The 17,088-nt window shown below is 40.7% G+C and overlaps 1 protein-coding gene across 13 annotated transcripts in view; it reads right to left on the minus strand.

Moving 5' to 3' along the window:
• The window catches only part of LOC113158578 (disabled homolog 2-interacting protein), a 120,842-nt gene that overhangs the window by 21,411 nt on the left and 82,343 nt on the right, over positions 1 to 17,088 (minus strand). For all 13 annotated transcript variants that reach the window (XM_026354569.1, XM_026354564.1, XM_026354565.1 and 10 more), the window contains 3 exons: positions 8,952 to 9,105; positions 7,827 to 7,925; positions 4,839 to 5,393 (listed from right to left, as the gene is read on the minus strand). In XM_026354569.1, coding sequence (XP_026210354.1) covers positions 4,839 to 5,393; positions 7,827 to 7,925; positions 8,952 to 9,105 — 808 coding nt within the window. The remainder of the gene's footprint in view (positions 1 to 4,838; positions 5,394 to 7,826; positions 7,926 to 8,951; positions 9,106 to 17,088) is intronic.

A 17,088-nucleotide genomic window follows, 5' to 3' on the forward strand; every position in this document is an offset into this window, starting at 1 on the left:
TTTTGTTTGTATAATATTACACACATTTCAATTTCAGCATATTTTTGTTTATAGACTTTATCTTGTGAATGAATAATAAAAAAAAGATTATTGGGAAATAAAACAGGATTCATTAGAAAACAACTAAAATGAAAATTACTTGTTGATGCTTTGTGACTTGTGTGTACTGTATCGACCACACTTGGCAGTAAATACACACTACTGGATAATTTAAAATGACAAAGTTTGGAGAGTTAGGTGAGAAAGAGGAACTGAATGTAAGGGGAAAGCAGAAACCTTGTAACATTAACAATTGGACTGATCAATAAACCTGGTTTTCCAGCCTGGGGCAAGGGCTGAGGAAAGACTCAGGGGGAGATAACAGGAACCACTTCAGCCTCGACTCGTCTTTCTGTCTTTCTGCCTCCCCTGGACTCCCTCCCTGGAGACTGGTGGATAGTGTTACAGCATTATAGCCTGCAGCTCCCTTCCTGTGAGGGTCACATTGGTTTGATGGAGGGGACTGGAGGCCGAATGGAAATGGAAGCTGTTCCTCCCGTAGGCACAGACGCTTGTCATTCAGCACAAAAACAGGAAAGGTTGCAGCTCTTGTGCTTTAACTTGTAGTGCACACGATCATTATAAAGATAGGTCTGACTGGAGGGGTCTTACAGCAAGTGTCATTAGCGTTGACACATCATGTTTATTGACTGTGTGTGTGTTTCTGTTCTTATTAAGTCCAGGATACCCTGGAACATGTATTTTGCCCCTTAAATGTGACATTAAGTGTCCAATTGAGTCTTATAATCTTATTTTAAAAAGCATTCCAGTTAGGAGGGGTATCTTCACTTGATTATATTGCAGTACATTTTTTTCCAGGTTTAAACAGCGTGAAACGAGTCAGATTAACACGCCCTAAGTGACATTATCTCTCATAAACTGCTATGTTCCAAAGAAATGTATAAAAACAAGTCTACGGTCATGCCAGTCCCTCTGAGGCTGCACAACAATTCTTAGAGCAAAATGAAAACTTTCAATTCTGTTTTTTCGTCTTCATTTGCATGCCTCGTATTTGTTGGACACACAGTATGGCTCTAAATAGATTATGAAACTCTGTATGTAATTTTAATGTCAACGGAGATGCCAAGAGGCTTCTAGATCAATGTGTTGAACGTGGTTGTGCAGCTGAATGTTTCACTCGGCCTGCTACTCTTTGGGTTCAAACACTGTGTTGCTGCAAGGAGCTTTTCTTTCTTTGTTTTTTTCCCCCCTTTGTTGGTGCCTTTAACTTTCTGTCTGTTTTCACCTCTTCTCTAACACTTGAAAATCAGACAGGGATTAGAAAAGAGTTTGAGGATATGATTCTCTGATTTACCTGTGTGTGGTAAATGTTAAGATTATAATAAAGAGTCTGGTGGAAGGGGAGGGTTGACATGTTAGGATGTTATGATCCTCTCAACTAGTTCATTCACAGCCACACTGAAAAAGCCCAAAGGAATTCAGAACTACCAGAGCCTTCGTGTCATGTTAGTAGGTCATTTGTCACACTATAATACTACATACAACAAACTGTGCCTGTGTGCCAGTGTAGTGATGAGCATCACTGCCCAGTGATGACAGATCAATACATTAAGAAGATACTTGGGGCTGTGCTGCAAGCTGACAAACAATTTACCACAGACGAGGCAGACTCGCATATTTCCCCCTCTTAACCAGGGCTGTTATTCTACCTTGAGGAGCAGTAACATAAAAATGCAATGGCATAATAACCAGGACACCATCCTCCTCTGGCCTGTTATCATGAGGATAAATCCTCCTTATCATCACTTCCCATACTCGGTGTGGCTGAGAGGAGCAGCAACAAAATTAGAACATAATCTTCCCAAGAGCTGAGGCGTCAAGAAGACTAGATCAATAACGCAAAGGATTCATGCCAGGAGTGGATATTTTCAGAAGAAACAAAGGTGAACGTCTCCAGGCAATTCCCACACAGCAGAGGGCTTGTTAATGTTAGTGAGGAGTTGCCTCTGATTGAGCCGCTTGGTTCCAGGGACAAAACAGCATGTCCCACAGGGGAGGAGGTGGCCTGGTGTCAGGACCTTACAGCACATCAAATCAGAATTAAAGTTACTACTGGATTTCTGATTTTGATTTCAGAGATGTGGCTCTAGAATTTTAATTTACCCTACAGCCACAGTGTGCACCTCCAACCTGATCCTAGACTAAGACCACTTACATCTATGTGTCTATTTTGTCAAGCATTAAATTATATGCAACCACCTGATGATGTCTTGTGATTATACATCGGTCTGTGAGTGTATAAACTCAGCATCTGTGTGGCATCCAGACATCAATAGAGCATCGGGAATCACATCTCTCAGGAGAGCTTAGGCCCCAAGATGCAATGAAGCTTGAATAAGAAATGAGAAAGACAAAGATGGAAAGTGGGAAGAGAACAAGAGATAAGGAGCAGGAGTGCAATGGAGCAAAATATTTGGGGTGTAATTATTTGGTGACGGGTGATAAAATGACACAGGAGGAAACAGAAGTCTTCAAGTGTTGCATACTAATAGCTGTTACAACCTGAAATCTGCATCTTGAACAGCGAGCTGCAATTTGGAGCTGTGTCCCACTTGTACACAGATGATTAAACATGATGCACATCATCAAGTTCAGAGCTGAAATTCTTCACAAGACTCTCCATAAAGAAAGTCATTTAAATCTAGTGCAGCTGCAATGTATAGTCTCACTCCCTCTATGCTGAACTATGGAAATCCACTGTGGTGTGGACAGAATTCGAATTGGAATTGACATTGCAAAATTGGAAGACTACATAACAATACCATGGAACGAGGTAAATAACCAAAGGCTGTGTTAAACATAGGCAGGCAAACAATAAAACCAGGCTCACAGGATTTTCCAAAGTTTATCTTTGCTCAGGCAAACTGTTTTATTCCTAAATATAACTCACCAATGTTAGGAACGACGGCACCCAAATTGGCAGTGAATCCAAAAAGAGCTTCATCATTGGATTGTAAATGAACAAGCAATACAACATCGGCCAAGATGTGGGTATACAAAGCATCTCTGCAGCAGCAGAGGATATCCTAATTAGGCCTGAGAATATTTTAGGATAAGTGGTTTGTTGGTGGGGCTGTTTGCTGTGTTTGGCATGACATGACTGCTTTATCCATCAAGGCTAAAAGAGAAACACGTACTTAAGAGTGAGAGTTCCTAAATATGTCAGATCACTTCACGGTTTCTGGACTGATGAAAGCCTTTTTCAGAAAAGGAAGCTGCAGTGGCTAACAGCACTGACACTTCACATTCTGACAGCAGCTTTCATTAATTCTTCCTGTTTACATCAGTCCAAAAGCTTCTGTTTGCCTTTTCTTCTGAGGGAAGCTGCAGCTTCTCTCTGTGTTTATAGCCCCACAAAAAAAAAAAAAAAATCCATGAAAAGGAATATTTCAGGTTGCATTTTTTCTTGGTCACAGATGTAGTGAGGACATAATTTTAAGGTGTTTCTCATGATTTGCAAGCTTGACTCAGCAACCTTAAGACACCACCATTGATGCCAGTGATGTTTTACAAGCAGCATTTCTCTAGCTAGCAGAAATCCTGCCAGGAAGGAAGACTAGAAGGTGAGAGAGAAGTAAAAGTTTTAGTGCTTTGCTCAGAATGTGGGGATTAATTGAAAGTAATTAGCCTGTGACTGTCTCTCCGGGGACCAGTAGAGGCCTTCCCCCCATCAATCAGCAGCTATCAGTGCCTTGCCCAAACCAGCAGACTGACAGTACAGAGTGGATAGACATCGCTTTTTAAGCACTAATTATTCATCATTCTGCTGAACTGTGATAAAGTCTGAGAAAGTTTCAAAGCTCTGCTGATGAGATCCTGTCAGGAAAAGTAAATTGAGGCAACTGATGAGACAAAGAAGCTGAAGATGTTCCTTAAGCAACACTCCATTTTCAGACATTATAGTGGCAACAAGATGCCAGTTTCCTGCCAAAAATAAATCTTCTAATCTTCCATTAGAAATGCTTTGGAATTGAGTTAAATCAATTAGGATTATTAAACTTCTCTGCATCTAATGATTTGTTTCATTATTGATTAAATTCAATTCAGCTCTAAACATATTTACATATCTTTGTATTTACATCCCTCAGCCAATGAGACAGGGTTCCCTCTCCTAAGACATTTTCTGACATGCACTGGTACCCTGAACCTGTCTAGACATTACCCTGAGGAGCTGTACAGATGTCCCAGACAATCAGTTCAGACATTAAATGGACATTATTCTACCAGCTCCCTAGTAGAAATACAGCAGTGTGAATACAGCAGGTAGCTGTCCAGAGAATTCACAGCGAGAGAGTCAAAGTAAAGTAAAATGCCGCTATTTTGGATACTTGGAAGATTATCGGAGTCCAGTGGCCTGCTGTCATGGGAGACTTACGTAACTCCTACTGTGGCAGACTAATCTCTCTGTGTTTGCAGTGCTACAGACAGTGGTCTATATTTTCTGCTTCTGTCCTGCATCGGTATGCCATTAAGCACTGCGGGGGAGATATGTAAGGGATTAGTTTGAGTTAAAAATGTAATACAGACTAGTGCAGCAGGAGGCAATCACCTGCCTGTCGTGTCATTGTCTCATCTGTATTATGGCTGTGGAGGTCAATAGTTCATTGGATGAGCACATAGAGCACATACTGTAGGAATAGTTCACCTCTATGTGCTTTCATGATGTCTTATCTGTGCCTCATGACAAAATAATGGTCTAATATTCTGGTTTTGTTACCCATTATTTCTCCACAGAGAGAACTAAAGCGAGGAAATGGAGATAAATCACTGCTACTAACCTTAGCCTTGCCAGTGCTTTGCAGAATGTGAACAAGTGCACATGCCATCTCCTCCTTGTTCTTGACGCTAATCCCAGGCTCAAGCACCGAGCATAGCAGCATGTAGTTATTGGTGGTGTACTCTGCAAACTCCTTGTACATCTCCATGGGAAGGATGTTCATACTCTGATAGCGTGCCTTGATTCTAATCATAGGCCCAGATGTCTTGCCCTTGGGGGGGTTTGGCGTGCTGACTGGATACCACTTCTCCACAAACTGTCGTCCAGTAACAGCTGCGACGGAGATATTGACAAGTCCAATGTAATTGTTTTTATCTTTCTTTTTCTTCTTGTCGGTGTCTTTGTAGAGGTGCGCCGTGATGCTCTTGACAGCAGGCAGGTTATTGAAATCAAAGTGTTCTCCCCAAAAGACGTTATCAGTCTTGAGTTTACAGGTGGTGCGGGCGTAGAGTGAGTCATCGAGGCAAAGCTCACAGAAGTATTTCTTTTTGGCTGGCAGGTCCTTGGCCTCAATGATCCACAACCTCAGTATGTTCTCCACTCGGCGACTGTTATCCTACGGGCAGAGAAGATGAAGTGATTCAGTAAGGTCTTCAAAACCAAAACACTGAGACAGTCATGATTTTATTAAGATGAGGCAGTAATCAAGCTTTACCAATCTAGTAAACAAAAAAAAACTAAATCAGATAACAGCAGAAGGTAGTAGATGACACGAAAGAGTCAAACAAAAACATGCCTCAAGCCCTTACTGAGGTTTCTCCCTTATAAGTGAAAAGGAGAAATTTCAGAAAGTCCTTCAAATGGCATAGAAGCAATTAAAAACCTTTATCCTTTCTGTTTAAGGAGCTAAGAATCTCACTTCTCCATTATTTCACTGAGTGCTCAACCACTCGTATGCCATGCATTGATTTTGCCATTAGTGGAGAATATTTTTGGCCATTTTTCAGATTCAGATTGTCTTTAAAAGTACCTCTGGAAATGAAGAGAGAAGTTAATAATCTCATTATTAGAAAGAAATACCAGAATGTCTCATAGTCTCAAGAAGGCCCTTGGATGTTTGAAGTACTGGTAGCTATGACTATGAAAAGTGAGAAAGAGTGTGGATGTTTTTCATATGTGTGACAGAAAAGACTTGGATGAAATAATTTCTAATTTTATCAGTCTTAAGTGGTAGCTTAAATTTGACACATTAAAAAGTAAAACCAAAAGTATCCGTCAAACATCTTGTTGGTCAAGAGGATCGCGTCTCACCATCACCTTCTAATAGAAAGTTGGAGAGTTCTGCTTTTCAACTTTTAGAAGAAGTTCTGGCAAATGTCAGGACTACTTTACTGACCTCATCAAGAAAAGCCAGTGGCATTTTTCACAGCCTTTGAAATAACAGGTCAGGGTTCCACCTGCAGCTAAAAGAAATATTTATTTCCATCAAACCTGGCCTATTTTCCTTGAGAAATGCCAGATCAGTCCACTTCCCCTATATCTGAAGTTCCACATTCGTCACCCCTTTGTCCAGTTCGCCATAAATCGGTGTCTAGTTTTGTCACATTCTTGCACCAAATCTCAAGACAAGATGCTTCATGTTCTAGTTTCTAGGTCCATCCTCCACAAATCCAGACAATAAACCCTCCTCCAGACATTGGCAATGATAAGAAATCACTTCCCTTCTTTTTTTAAATCTTCATAAGATGCCAGATATATTGACTTGTATGATTCACACTCTGAGTCAGTGCAGCTCTACTATTTGACAGTACTAAACAGGAAATCAGCAATGTTTGATAAACACTGTGTCTTTATCCCTCTTACGTCTCGGCTGAATGTAACATCTGTTCTTTGTCTCGTCTATATCATTTTGCACCATGGTGCCTTCAGTGTGTGCAGCACTGTTCCTCTGCCCAGTTTGACTCCTCAAGTTTGAGAGATATGTTTTAGTCGTAATGGTACATGCAAACAGTGTTTAGTGTCAGCCTTTTAACCAATTGTACAATTTGTTCTAATTTACATTATGTTGGCACTCTCTACAGTAAATAGAGGTGCACCATATTCTCAATTAGATATTAAATTAACAGTATCTTTTAATTCACATTGTATAGCATTAGCTCCGGCCCACAAAGATGACACTTAAATTGCCTATTATCATAATTACCCACAATTACCATCTTATAAGGAACTGCACAGGTTAGCGTTTAGTACAGGAACGCCTTATTTAATTTACACTGATTATATATTGGGCAAATGGAGAGAGAAAATCATTATGAAAGTCAAACAGGTCAAGCCTTGCCTTGCTTAATGGATTTTCAGTAAATAAAAAATAAAACTTGTAAGATTTTTTTTTTCATTTGTTTAAATTTATCTTTATGCCCATGATTTTATAATTCAAATGTAGTAAAATGAGCAGTAATCTCATCAGGAGTTATCTAATTCCAAGGGTGTCACCATCTGTTCCCAGTTATATTATTACTATATTTATCAAAACACTGCACTTTGTGTAATCTCTCTCAAAATCATAGAAGAATTAAAATGCACAGCAAAGACAGTAAGACATTAAAAAAAAAAAACAACCCATCCTTGCCAAAAGGGCTGAGGCGAAAGAGGACTTGAACGCTATTAGGGGAACTTTCCCCCCCAAAGTTCTACTTACTGAGTAATTAGCTAAATAATGACAGATGAAGGGGCGATGATGCGGCGAGATTAGAACTATTTTCGTGGCTTGGAATGTTTGCCACAGCTGTGTTTGTCTAGATTAGAGATGATATCAAAGCACAAAAGAGGAAAACACTCTTGGAAGCTCTACATCCCCTGCTCTTGAGGTATACAGTGCACAAAGAGCACAGCTGGATGCAACCGTATCAGACTGTGTTGTGGTACGAGCTGCGACACAATGTCAACACAGGCTTATTGCAAAGTGTGGTTTGGAATTGTGACACTTGTGTATGAACTTAGTGTTGATTACTTGCCGTAATTTGCTCCCACCTACTGTGTATTTACATACCTTGTTGGGTTGTACTGCTCTCCTCAGATTCTCCATCCATTTGTCTCTCTCGGCTGATGAACGGCAGGAAAAACATTTGGTTCCCGTGGAGGTAGTGACCTACCGCCGAGACAAAGAGAGAGGGAAAATGAATGTTTTAATGATCAAAGCTTATACATAACGACGACAGATAAAAAGAGAAACAGAAATGGTTTTATTCTACTTGGGTCTTAATTTCTCTATCCCTGAGGCTCCTAAAGCCTCCATAGTGAAATCTACAGCTAGAAATGTGTCCACACATAACATGCACATATGAAGTCTGACAGTAATTAAGAAGCAATGTCTTTTATAATTTGCTAGAAATTACTTTAGTCCACCAATGATCATCGGGATACATCAGTGTTCACGCAGCCAGTGGCTCAACAAATTACTCTTTGTGCTTTCATTTATTTCCTCCAAGCAGAAAAATCAGCAGGAGCCGACTGCTGTGACTTTCTTCTGCATTTTTAATAAAGAAAAGTTGACTGTATCTGAACTTCAGGCTCTAATTGGCCATCAGCATCTAATGAAAAAGTGGAATAGACATGTGAGAGGAGCTGCTGGTTCTGAAAGTCTTATTTGCAGTTGTTTTAATGATACAGTCGATCTTGCATCACAGGAGTCTGGCTAATTTACCAAACTCAATTATCAGTTTTAATTAGCTCATCTGTTTTTCTTTGATTTTCGAGAAACAATAGTGTTGGGTTTAAAGGCGCTGACACTGTCAATCTAACCTTTTCTGTCATTATTATATAGAAATACTGTTATAGAGTTATAGATTTACCCTATAAAGTACAATTAAGAGAGAAAATAATCTAAATGACAGTTTGATTTTAGTGGTTAGATGGTTTTTATATTTGTGCCACCAGCTTTTGAAACGCTCTAAATGTCTCAGGTTGTCTCTTTGGAAAGCGAACATTACTTTTACTTATGGAGCCTGAAATAACTCCTCATACTTTCCAACTCTACAGCAACACCAGATGCATGACTGTGCGTGGACACTTTGATAGAGAAGGGCCAGTAGTGGGAATGTTATGTATCACTGTGGAGGATACAGCATGCATATTTATATGTGCATGTGCTGTATGTGTTTGCATGCCTCCTTACCTCAAAGCAGTAGTCCTGGCCAAGGATGCTGCTGTGAACAGGCTTGATGATAACCTCGTCCTCCATACTTAGGTCCAGAGCTTCCACAGCGTTACTGGGGCTGAGCAGTGACTCATGGGAGCGAGACTCCTTCAGCCTTGGCATCAGATGAGATCTAAGAGTGGAGAAGAAGAGGGAGAGAACTGAGTCACTCTGCAGAGTCTGAGCAGGGGAAGCGAGAGAGATGGAGTATCTGCACTGCTCGTATGAGCGAGCGTTCATGGTGAGGAAGATGTGAAGAAAGAGAGTGTGAGGCTGACGAAGAGGGGATGCTCCACGAGCCTCAAAGTCAACGAGTTCTCAGCATGACAAACTTACACACTACTGCACATCAGCAGATGTTCGTGCCATCACTTCTAAGCTCACTTGCTAATGGGTGCTTTGTCACTTCTGATTTACAACTTGAAACATCAATGAATGAATGAAAAAAAGCGTGAAATAATGGGAACCACTACAAATACAGGAAGTATGAGTCATTGATCATCATTAAGGGTCAGACTCTATGGAACTTCATTTAACTAGCACACTACACAAATAAATACAAATGCTCCCCAAAGGAGAGGAGTTGGCATCTGTGAGAAGAGCTCAGGGTGGACTTTATAAAACTGCCTTATACTTGGCCATTATTGCCAAAGATTATAAAGAGACAGAGTAAAGAGCTTTCCACTGTTTGCGGTGTTTGATGTTGCCCTACTTTCTGTGTTTTTAGAAAAGTTAGAGAAGGGACCGACTTTTAATGGGAAAGAGCAAAGGGAAGTCCGTAAAGTGCCTATATGCCAGTGATCCACATTGTTCAGCTTAATACTGAACCCCATCACTTACTGTCATAATGTCCACAATAATCCGATGACAGCATCACAATGATAAGAAGATAAAAAAAAACTTAACATGCTGGTGGGAGATGTACGCAGCAACATAAATATCTGCCCCTGATACTCAGTCAGTGGCAGGATGAGTGAGACATGGGGTCAATTTCTGTTGTAATGAGTGAGAACACTCTTTTAACAGTGCCCTCTATGGACGGCTTACACGCTAATCCCATGTTTGAGTGTGTGAGCCTGTGTGTGTACTGTACGTCTCTTTTGTGGGCTGGAAGAAATGCATTCCAGGAAAATGCAGCAGCCATAATGACAGATTAGCAACCGCATGAAGACCTTTGTACAATCAGTGAGCTTTGTTGTCAAATCCACTGTCCGATGTAAAGTGCATAATAATACAGACTCTCTCTCTCTTCATTTTAATTCTGGACAAAATGTCCCCAGTCAAATATAAATATATACATTTATAACTACATGTGCCAATATTGTGGCAACAGCTTTACATGCAAGAATTCAATGTTAGGTGCTCATAGCTCTTCCAAAGAGCGGCTGCAGAGGAAGTGTGCTTGCACCCAGCTCTGCTTTGCGATTGGCTGACTGGGTACTGGGCAGAACAGGGAGCGAGTAAAGTAAGAGAAGGGGAGGGAAAACAGGGGATTTCTAGTGGAATGTACTATAAGAGACAGGAAGGGATGGGAACTGTATGTCCATAGCACCGAATACCGGCTCAACGCGGTTTCTGTGTCAAACGGCTGTGAGGGGAACAACCTATGCCAACATTATCAAAGATTAAGTCACAGATGATGGGGAGCATGTGAGAATTTATTCTGTCAAAATGAGCTAGAACATGGAGGCAGTGTAACCTGCCAAATCCAAGCTCCTCTGGAGTAACATTCAAGAGAAATCAGCACAGAGAAAGTAATAAATTGTATTCTTCTATTATGATTGTCTTTTCTCCCAGCATATCATATTATAAGAACATTAGTGTCACTAGGATAATGTGAAAGTATGAAATGATGAATAATAACGCTGCCTGTCATCTGTATGGCTCTACATTGAATTGTACTGTAACGTGTAATTTACAGCCTATTGTGGGCCACTTTGCAATAATGACAGTGAAAGAGTGTCTGGCAAGTGAAATCTGCTCATAACTTCTATAACACCCAGTTTGACACACTATTCATGTCAGCTCCAGCTTATAACAACCAGCCTTACAAGGAAGGCCTGCCGTCCTCGTCGCCTTATTTATCCTCCTTGAATCCCTTCCCCCTGCACCCTCTATTCCCAGCAAATGTCCTTCTTTGTCCTTGACAGTGCTCCAGTCCTCTACCTCCATTCCTCTCCTAGCCTGAAGTTGTCTCTTTCAGTGTTTACCTGAGGTCTAATAGTTTATGTTAGGTGGATTCTTCGGTACATGCATTTTCACTCCACTCTTCTTCTTTCACTGTTCTGTTTATCTGCAATCTCCTCTGCTGGCCACCGATCAGTCTCTCCCTCTTCAGGCTTAATTTGGGCCACTTAAATATTTTAGATGCCATGCACAGGCCTCTATCAAACCTCCAGTCTACACAGAGACCGTACTACATAAAATCCTGTGGTAAAATGTATATTTGAGAAAGTCGAACCATAAAGAAATTGTAAAGACAAGAAATGTTGCAGATAGTACTATACACTCTGTTTGAGACATAATCCATGAAATGTTTTGAAAGTGCTTATGCCCAATGGGATTTGGGCAAGAACATAATTCAGTCGACCTAAAATGTGAATTGATGCATATTTTCACCAGGTATGTCTGTACAAATACATTCACAAGGATGTGACAGAACTGCATGATTATTTGAACATATATATACAAATAATAGAAATTTATATTCTGTTTTCCATTTAATGCATTTCTTCATTCTGATCCTTGTGTATCCTGTAGTGTTTTTAGCAAGTTACTGACAGGAACTCCTAGTCTAGACTCAAACTGGACATGTTGATCTTCTGTATATCAGTGTTAGAATCTATGTTTTGCACTTCTCTTTGACAAAACACGTTAAAAGGCAACGTGGCATGAATCATACTTTGTTTAAAGTACAAGAAGCAGAAACAGGTGACACGAAATGAAGGTGTACTTAAAAATCGTTTTGTGTCTGCCTTTTGTGTGCCCTTTCCCTTCTTATATTTTCATCTTCTGAAGACTCAGTTGGCCGGTGATGTAGATGCATATATACTATTCAGGAATTCATACCACTGCATCAGGCCAAATCCTATAAGCACAGTTTGAGTACCCTGCCCTGCTAAGGTTCGATAGAAACGCAGTTAGGAGTAAGTACCGGGAGAGCAGGGCAGAGTAATGGATTCTGAGGGTGTCTGGGTTGCACCAAGTGCGGTTTGTCTCTCCATCCTGCAGAAAGAATTCATCCAATAACCTGTCTACCATCTGATATAGTCTGAAACCATGGACCCATACAGGAGTCAGAGCACTGAGGCTTCTAACACACCGACTTGCTGGCTAGCTGGCTGCACTACAGGCTGGGTTTATACTGACAGTTCAAGATGAGCTGAATTAATGCAGTGCTACTAAAGCTGGATGTGTACGTTTCCTACTTGGTTGCTACGAAAGCATTGTTTCATTACAATCCCGTGTATTATAACAGCAGCACGTTTTGATGCATGTGAAGTCGTGCTAATCTTAACATAAGAAATAATACCCTCTTTGTGTTGTGCTTCAACTCATGTTACCGGATAACTAACCAGAGAAACAACCCTAATGACATAACATAAAACAACAAATACTTTTCTCCAGAGAGGCCTCCAGTTAATGCTAGAATTAAGTAGCCTGATGTTAAGTCTTCTTGCTAATGGTGTTTACTGTGGATACCTCCCTGTGCAGTGTTTACACAGCAGTTGGGTTTCCCGTTAGACCAGCCTTTACAACAATCAATACGCTTTCCACTTGCAGACTGGCACAGGAATTATTTGTTAATAATGTTCTCGACCAAACAAACACCAGACCTGTGAGTGAGCAGGCATGCATATCAACAAGTAGAGCCAGGCAAAGTAGAAAGTAGGCCACTCATCATTTCTGATGGCATCTACAGCAGCCTTTGTTTGTGTGGAGGTTCAGGAATTTAGTCTAGGTCTAAGCACCTTTTAAACACAAAGCAAATATTTATTTTTCATAAGATTATTGGCTCCATGGCGCTCAATACCTTACTTAGGCATTGGGTACTGTCTTTTCTTCTAATTTGTGACCAATCTCTATGTTATAACATTGTAATATGTTACCTATGAAACCAAAGTAAATCAGTAAAGGGGACAAATTCAGCCTCAGCTGTCAGATAAATAACATTACAAAAAAAAACTGATGTGACACCATGTGAGACCTGTAGCACAGTGGTTGGACAACTGGTTTGTAATAGTGTACTTAAGGCGTGGTTGCAAAGTTTTAATCATACATATCCCTGAAGGATTCTCCACACCAAAACCAACCCAAAAAAGCTCCAGCCAGCCAGTGACACCAACCTCTCTGCAAGCACCTGCGCCCCGCCTCAAACATCAAAGCGGAAAACATCACAGTTAACAGCAAAACACATCCTGCATGCACACACACACACACACACACACACACACACACACACACACACACACACACACACACACACACACACACACACACACACACACACACACACACACACACACACACACACACAATCACACAGTAATTGTTTGAGGCTGATTATGAAACACATGCACTGCAGAGAAAGCAACCAGACAAATAAGCCATTATTCATGCATCAAGCCTCACACAATAAAGTGTCCATTATTCCCACTGCTTTGGCGCTGACTCAGTAGAAAGGACCACAGGCCGTGATGAAACAGCTAAGTGTCTGTCACACTGCAGTACTCTGTCACCGGCCTGATCATTCATTTGATCCAAGCAGATGTGGTTAATCTTTCTGAGTACTTGACACAAATATAATGGCACTATTAGCTCAGAAGGGAAGTTAAAGCTTCTGCAGATTCAGGGTTCTGTTTATCATCTCATTCAGTATTACAATGGAATTGTTATTTTGGGTAAAACCATGAAAATATATGGATCTGTGTATCAGCCTGCCAGGTGTTGATTGTCATCTGCACTGGACTGAACAGTTGGGTGATGGCGAGCAGCAGAGTACACACAACAAAACAAATGTCTGGCCCAAAGCGAAGGACTGAAGAAGAGCAGTGGCAAGAGGACGCAAGGGAAAAGAAAGCGGAGGATCCAGTCAGATGCTGATGGTGCAGAACGGTGGACGTGTGAGCTAAAGCACTGACGTGTGGCTGAATGCTTTGGAGCCCAAACACCAATAAGGGAAGCTAAAAGACACAGTCAACAGAACAGCAAAGCAGATCTCATTGTCTGCTCGACCACCTACCATTTCCTACCATTCCCTTACCAATGTGATGTGAAGAGAATTTCCACAAATCATATAAAGACTGACACTTTCAATCAGAAGCTCCCCTTTCTGCTCTTCCATCTGTGACCTCAGAGAGTCCTGATTGTGTGTTGTGTAACTATGGAAGTGATAAAAATGAGAAAATGTAAGTTGTCATGTCCATGTTGGTCCATATCTAGTGCATTAGTGCTTTGCATCACCTTCACAGTAATGGCTGACAGCATCGGCTGGTTAAGCTCCTACACTACCAGCAGTCTAATGCACACAGGGCAAAAGACAGATTACACTGGAAAGAAGGAAGAAAGAGACACAGCCCCAGGAATCACTGCATCAAACAAGAGGGGAAACAAACCTAAAGATACGGTGTGACCACTTCTGTGAGGAAAAATAAGAACCAATTAAAGCTACAGAAGGGAGCACACATTAGCTCAAAGTATAGAAGGAATAGCTCCACACAAAGGCAGCCTTTCATTTACAGGGAGGAAGGAAGCTTTTAAAGTCAAGAATGAGACACATGCACAGCCGTTACGACTCTATACACACACCCAGGGAAAGGGGGAAGTTAGCCTTAGCATTTAGTATCTTCTAAAAGATCAGCTCCTCAAAGCCCCTTTTTAGGAGTCTGCAAGGATGGCTGGCCGCATTGTGGGAAAGGCTGCCTAGTAGGAGGTTGGAGAACAAATGTAGGGAGGAGTTACATAGCCACATAGCCTGGCTGCCTGGTAACACACACACACACAGCTTGATTACAGAGAGAGTGTGGCCTCCCTACTATGTAGAGAGGTAATTCAGTGTAACATCTGCTAGGACACTCACTGCAGGAGACCAATACAGAGCGCTGAAGAGCTGCTCTGAAGCGGGCTGGCTGCGGTTCGGCTCTGAGGTCATGTGGCGAGTGAAAGAGAACAGAACAGCTGGCTGCAAATACAACCGCTGGACATAATCGAACACCACAGCAGCTGCAAAACACAGCATTCCAATTACCTGCAATAATCTGTGAGCACTGTTCACTTTTTTCTCATTTGTGCTGATTTCAGTAGAGTATTAATTTGTGGCAAGCTCAATAAGATGAAACATGCGGTACAGAGTTCTTCCGTGTTTTTATTCTCTCCCCAGATGAGGTGTAAGGACCAAGAAGAGCAGTTATGTTGCTGCTGCAGTGCAGCGTCCTGTATCACACTGAAAAATGTCTACGTGTGGGTGTGTGTGGATGTTTGTCCGTAGCTAGCCACAGTAATTAGACTGATGGTGAGCGCTAACATGCTTTAACACAATGAGAACTTATAATAAGGTCAAAGGTTTTTCTTTTGTGTGATTCTTAAGCGTGAGCTAAGGTCAGAGTCCAAAGGGGAAATGTCATACTAATTACTAGTTGAGTGAATCTGGCCAGTGCAGAAGGTGTGGATGACTTCCAGTCTGAAGAAGCCCAGCTTCAATATGACAATCCCTGCAAACTTAAAAAAATCCAAAGCTGCATCCTCTGACTGTAGTAAAACAGTGTTGGGAGTATTGTAAAGTCAAAGGTAAACCAACAAGACCCTCTAAAAAAAACAAAAAAAAAAAATAATCATTAGTGAAGAAAGAAAGAGCATCTCTCAAAGATTTGTGCCTTAGATTGGAATCAAGAGCATTAAATGTGTTGTCAATGGATAAATTAATAAAAAACAGTTTTACAACAGTTACAAGTAATTTTCTGATTAATGGATTTTCTTTTTCTATAATTATAATACATTTTATAACATTTTATTCATAGTGATCAGGGGTTGTATTGTCTGCTGCACATACCTGTGAAAACCATTTGGACCCCACACATATATTATTATGAATATACTATTATTATATAGAGTATCATATATATATTCTGAACCAAAAATACCACAGCAGAGTGAAAAGTGAAGCTTTGGTAGAAGATGGAGGCAGAGATAATATAGTTATCAGCAAGTCAAGACAGGGGACAGTGAAACTCATGCCTAATGTCTGCCCAATTAACTGACTTATCAGTTGGCTTCGGGCCATCTAGCAGTTCTTACTGCTAAACCCTGAGGGATGGCAAGATGTCAGAGCGGTTTGAGAGACTGTCCTTCAAAATTAGAATCTGATTTTACTCGAGAAGAGGAAAGATGATTTCCTGGTATGCACCATTATTGGTTTTACTGAAGTTGTTACAGTACAAATTCCCTCACATACACTCACTGGCCCATCTACTGGAATCAAACACAATCTTATACAGTCGCCTCATTTAAAAAAACAACACTTAAAACGACTCCACTACCAACTATGACCTCAATAACAGACATATAGTAGAATTGTCACCTTTTCAACAGTTTTAACCTAAAAAGTGGGAAATTATAACCTTATAAATGTAGAATTCATTGAAACGTTGCTGTATATGATTGTATTAAATTGTACAGGTACTTGATAAGATGGCCATCGAGTGTAAATGCACTCAAGAACTCATATTTTCCACCACTTTACCAAAAAACCCAACAGCAACAATAATAGACTATTAGTGCCATGATAGTCACATACAGTATACTTTAAGATGTCACCAGGAGGCTGAGTATCCTTGAGGCATGCCAAGGTCATGAAAATTGTGTTTACATCTGTGCTCATTTGCCTGTGGCTATAGACTTACATGATACCACAATTCATGTATGTTTGCAAAGAAAAGCAGCTCAAGCTGCACATCCAAAATATCATTTACATACTTAAAAAAAAAAAAAAATTCACAAATAGATGAAAATATAAATAACTTACAAGCAGGAAAGCCTTTTCTCTTGAACTCTTGCATAACTGATAAGTGCTTAGGGAACTGATAACATGTGCAAAGGAGTAGAGGAGATGAAGACGTGT

The sequence above is a fragment of the Anabas testudineus genome, chromosome 12 (genome assembly GCF_900324465.2).
Source record: "Anabas testudineus chromosome 12, fAnaTes1.2, whole genome shotgun sequence".
In the NCBI taxonomy this organism is placed as follows: Eukaryota; Metazoa; Chordata; class Actinopteri; order Anabantiformes; family Anabantidae; genus Anabas; species Anabas testudineus.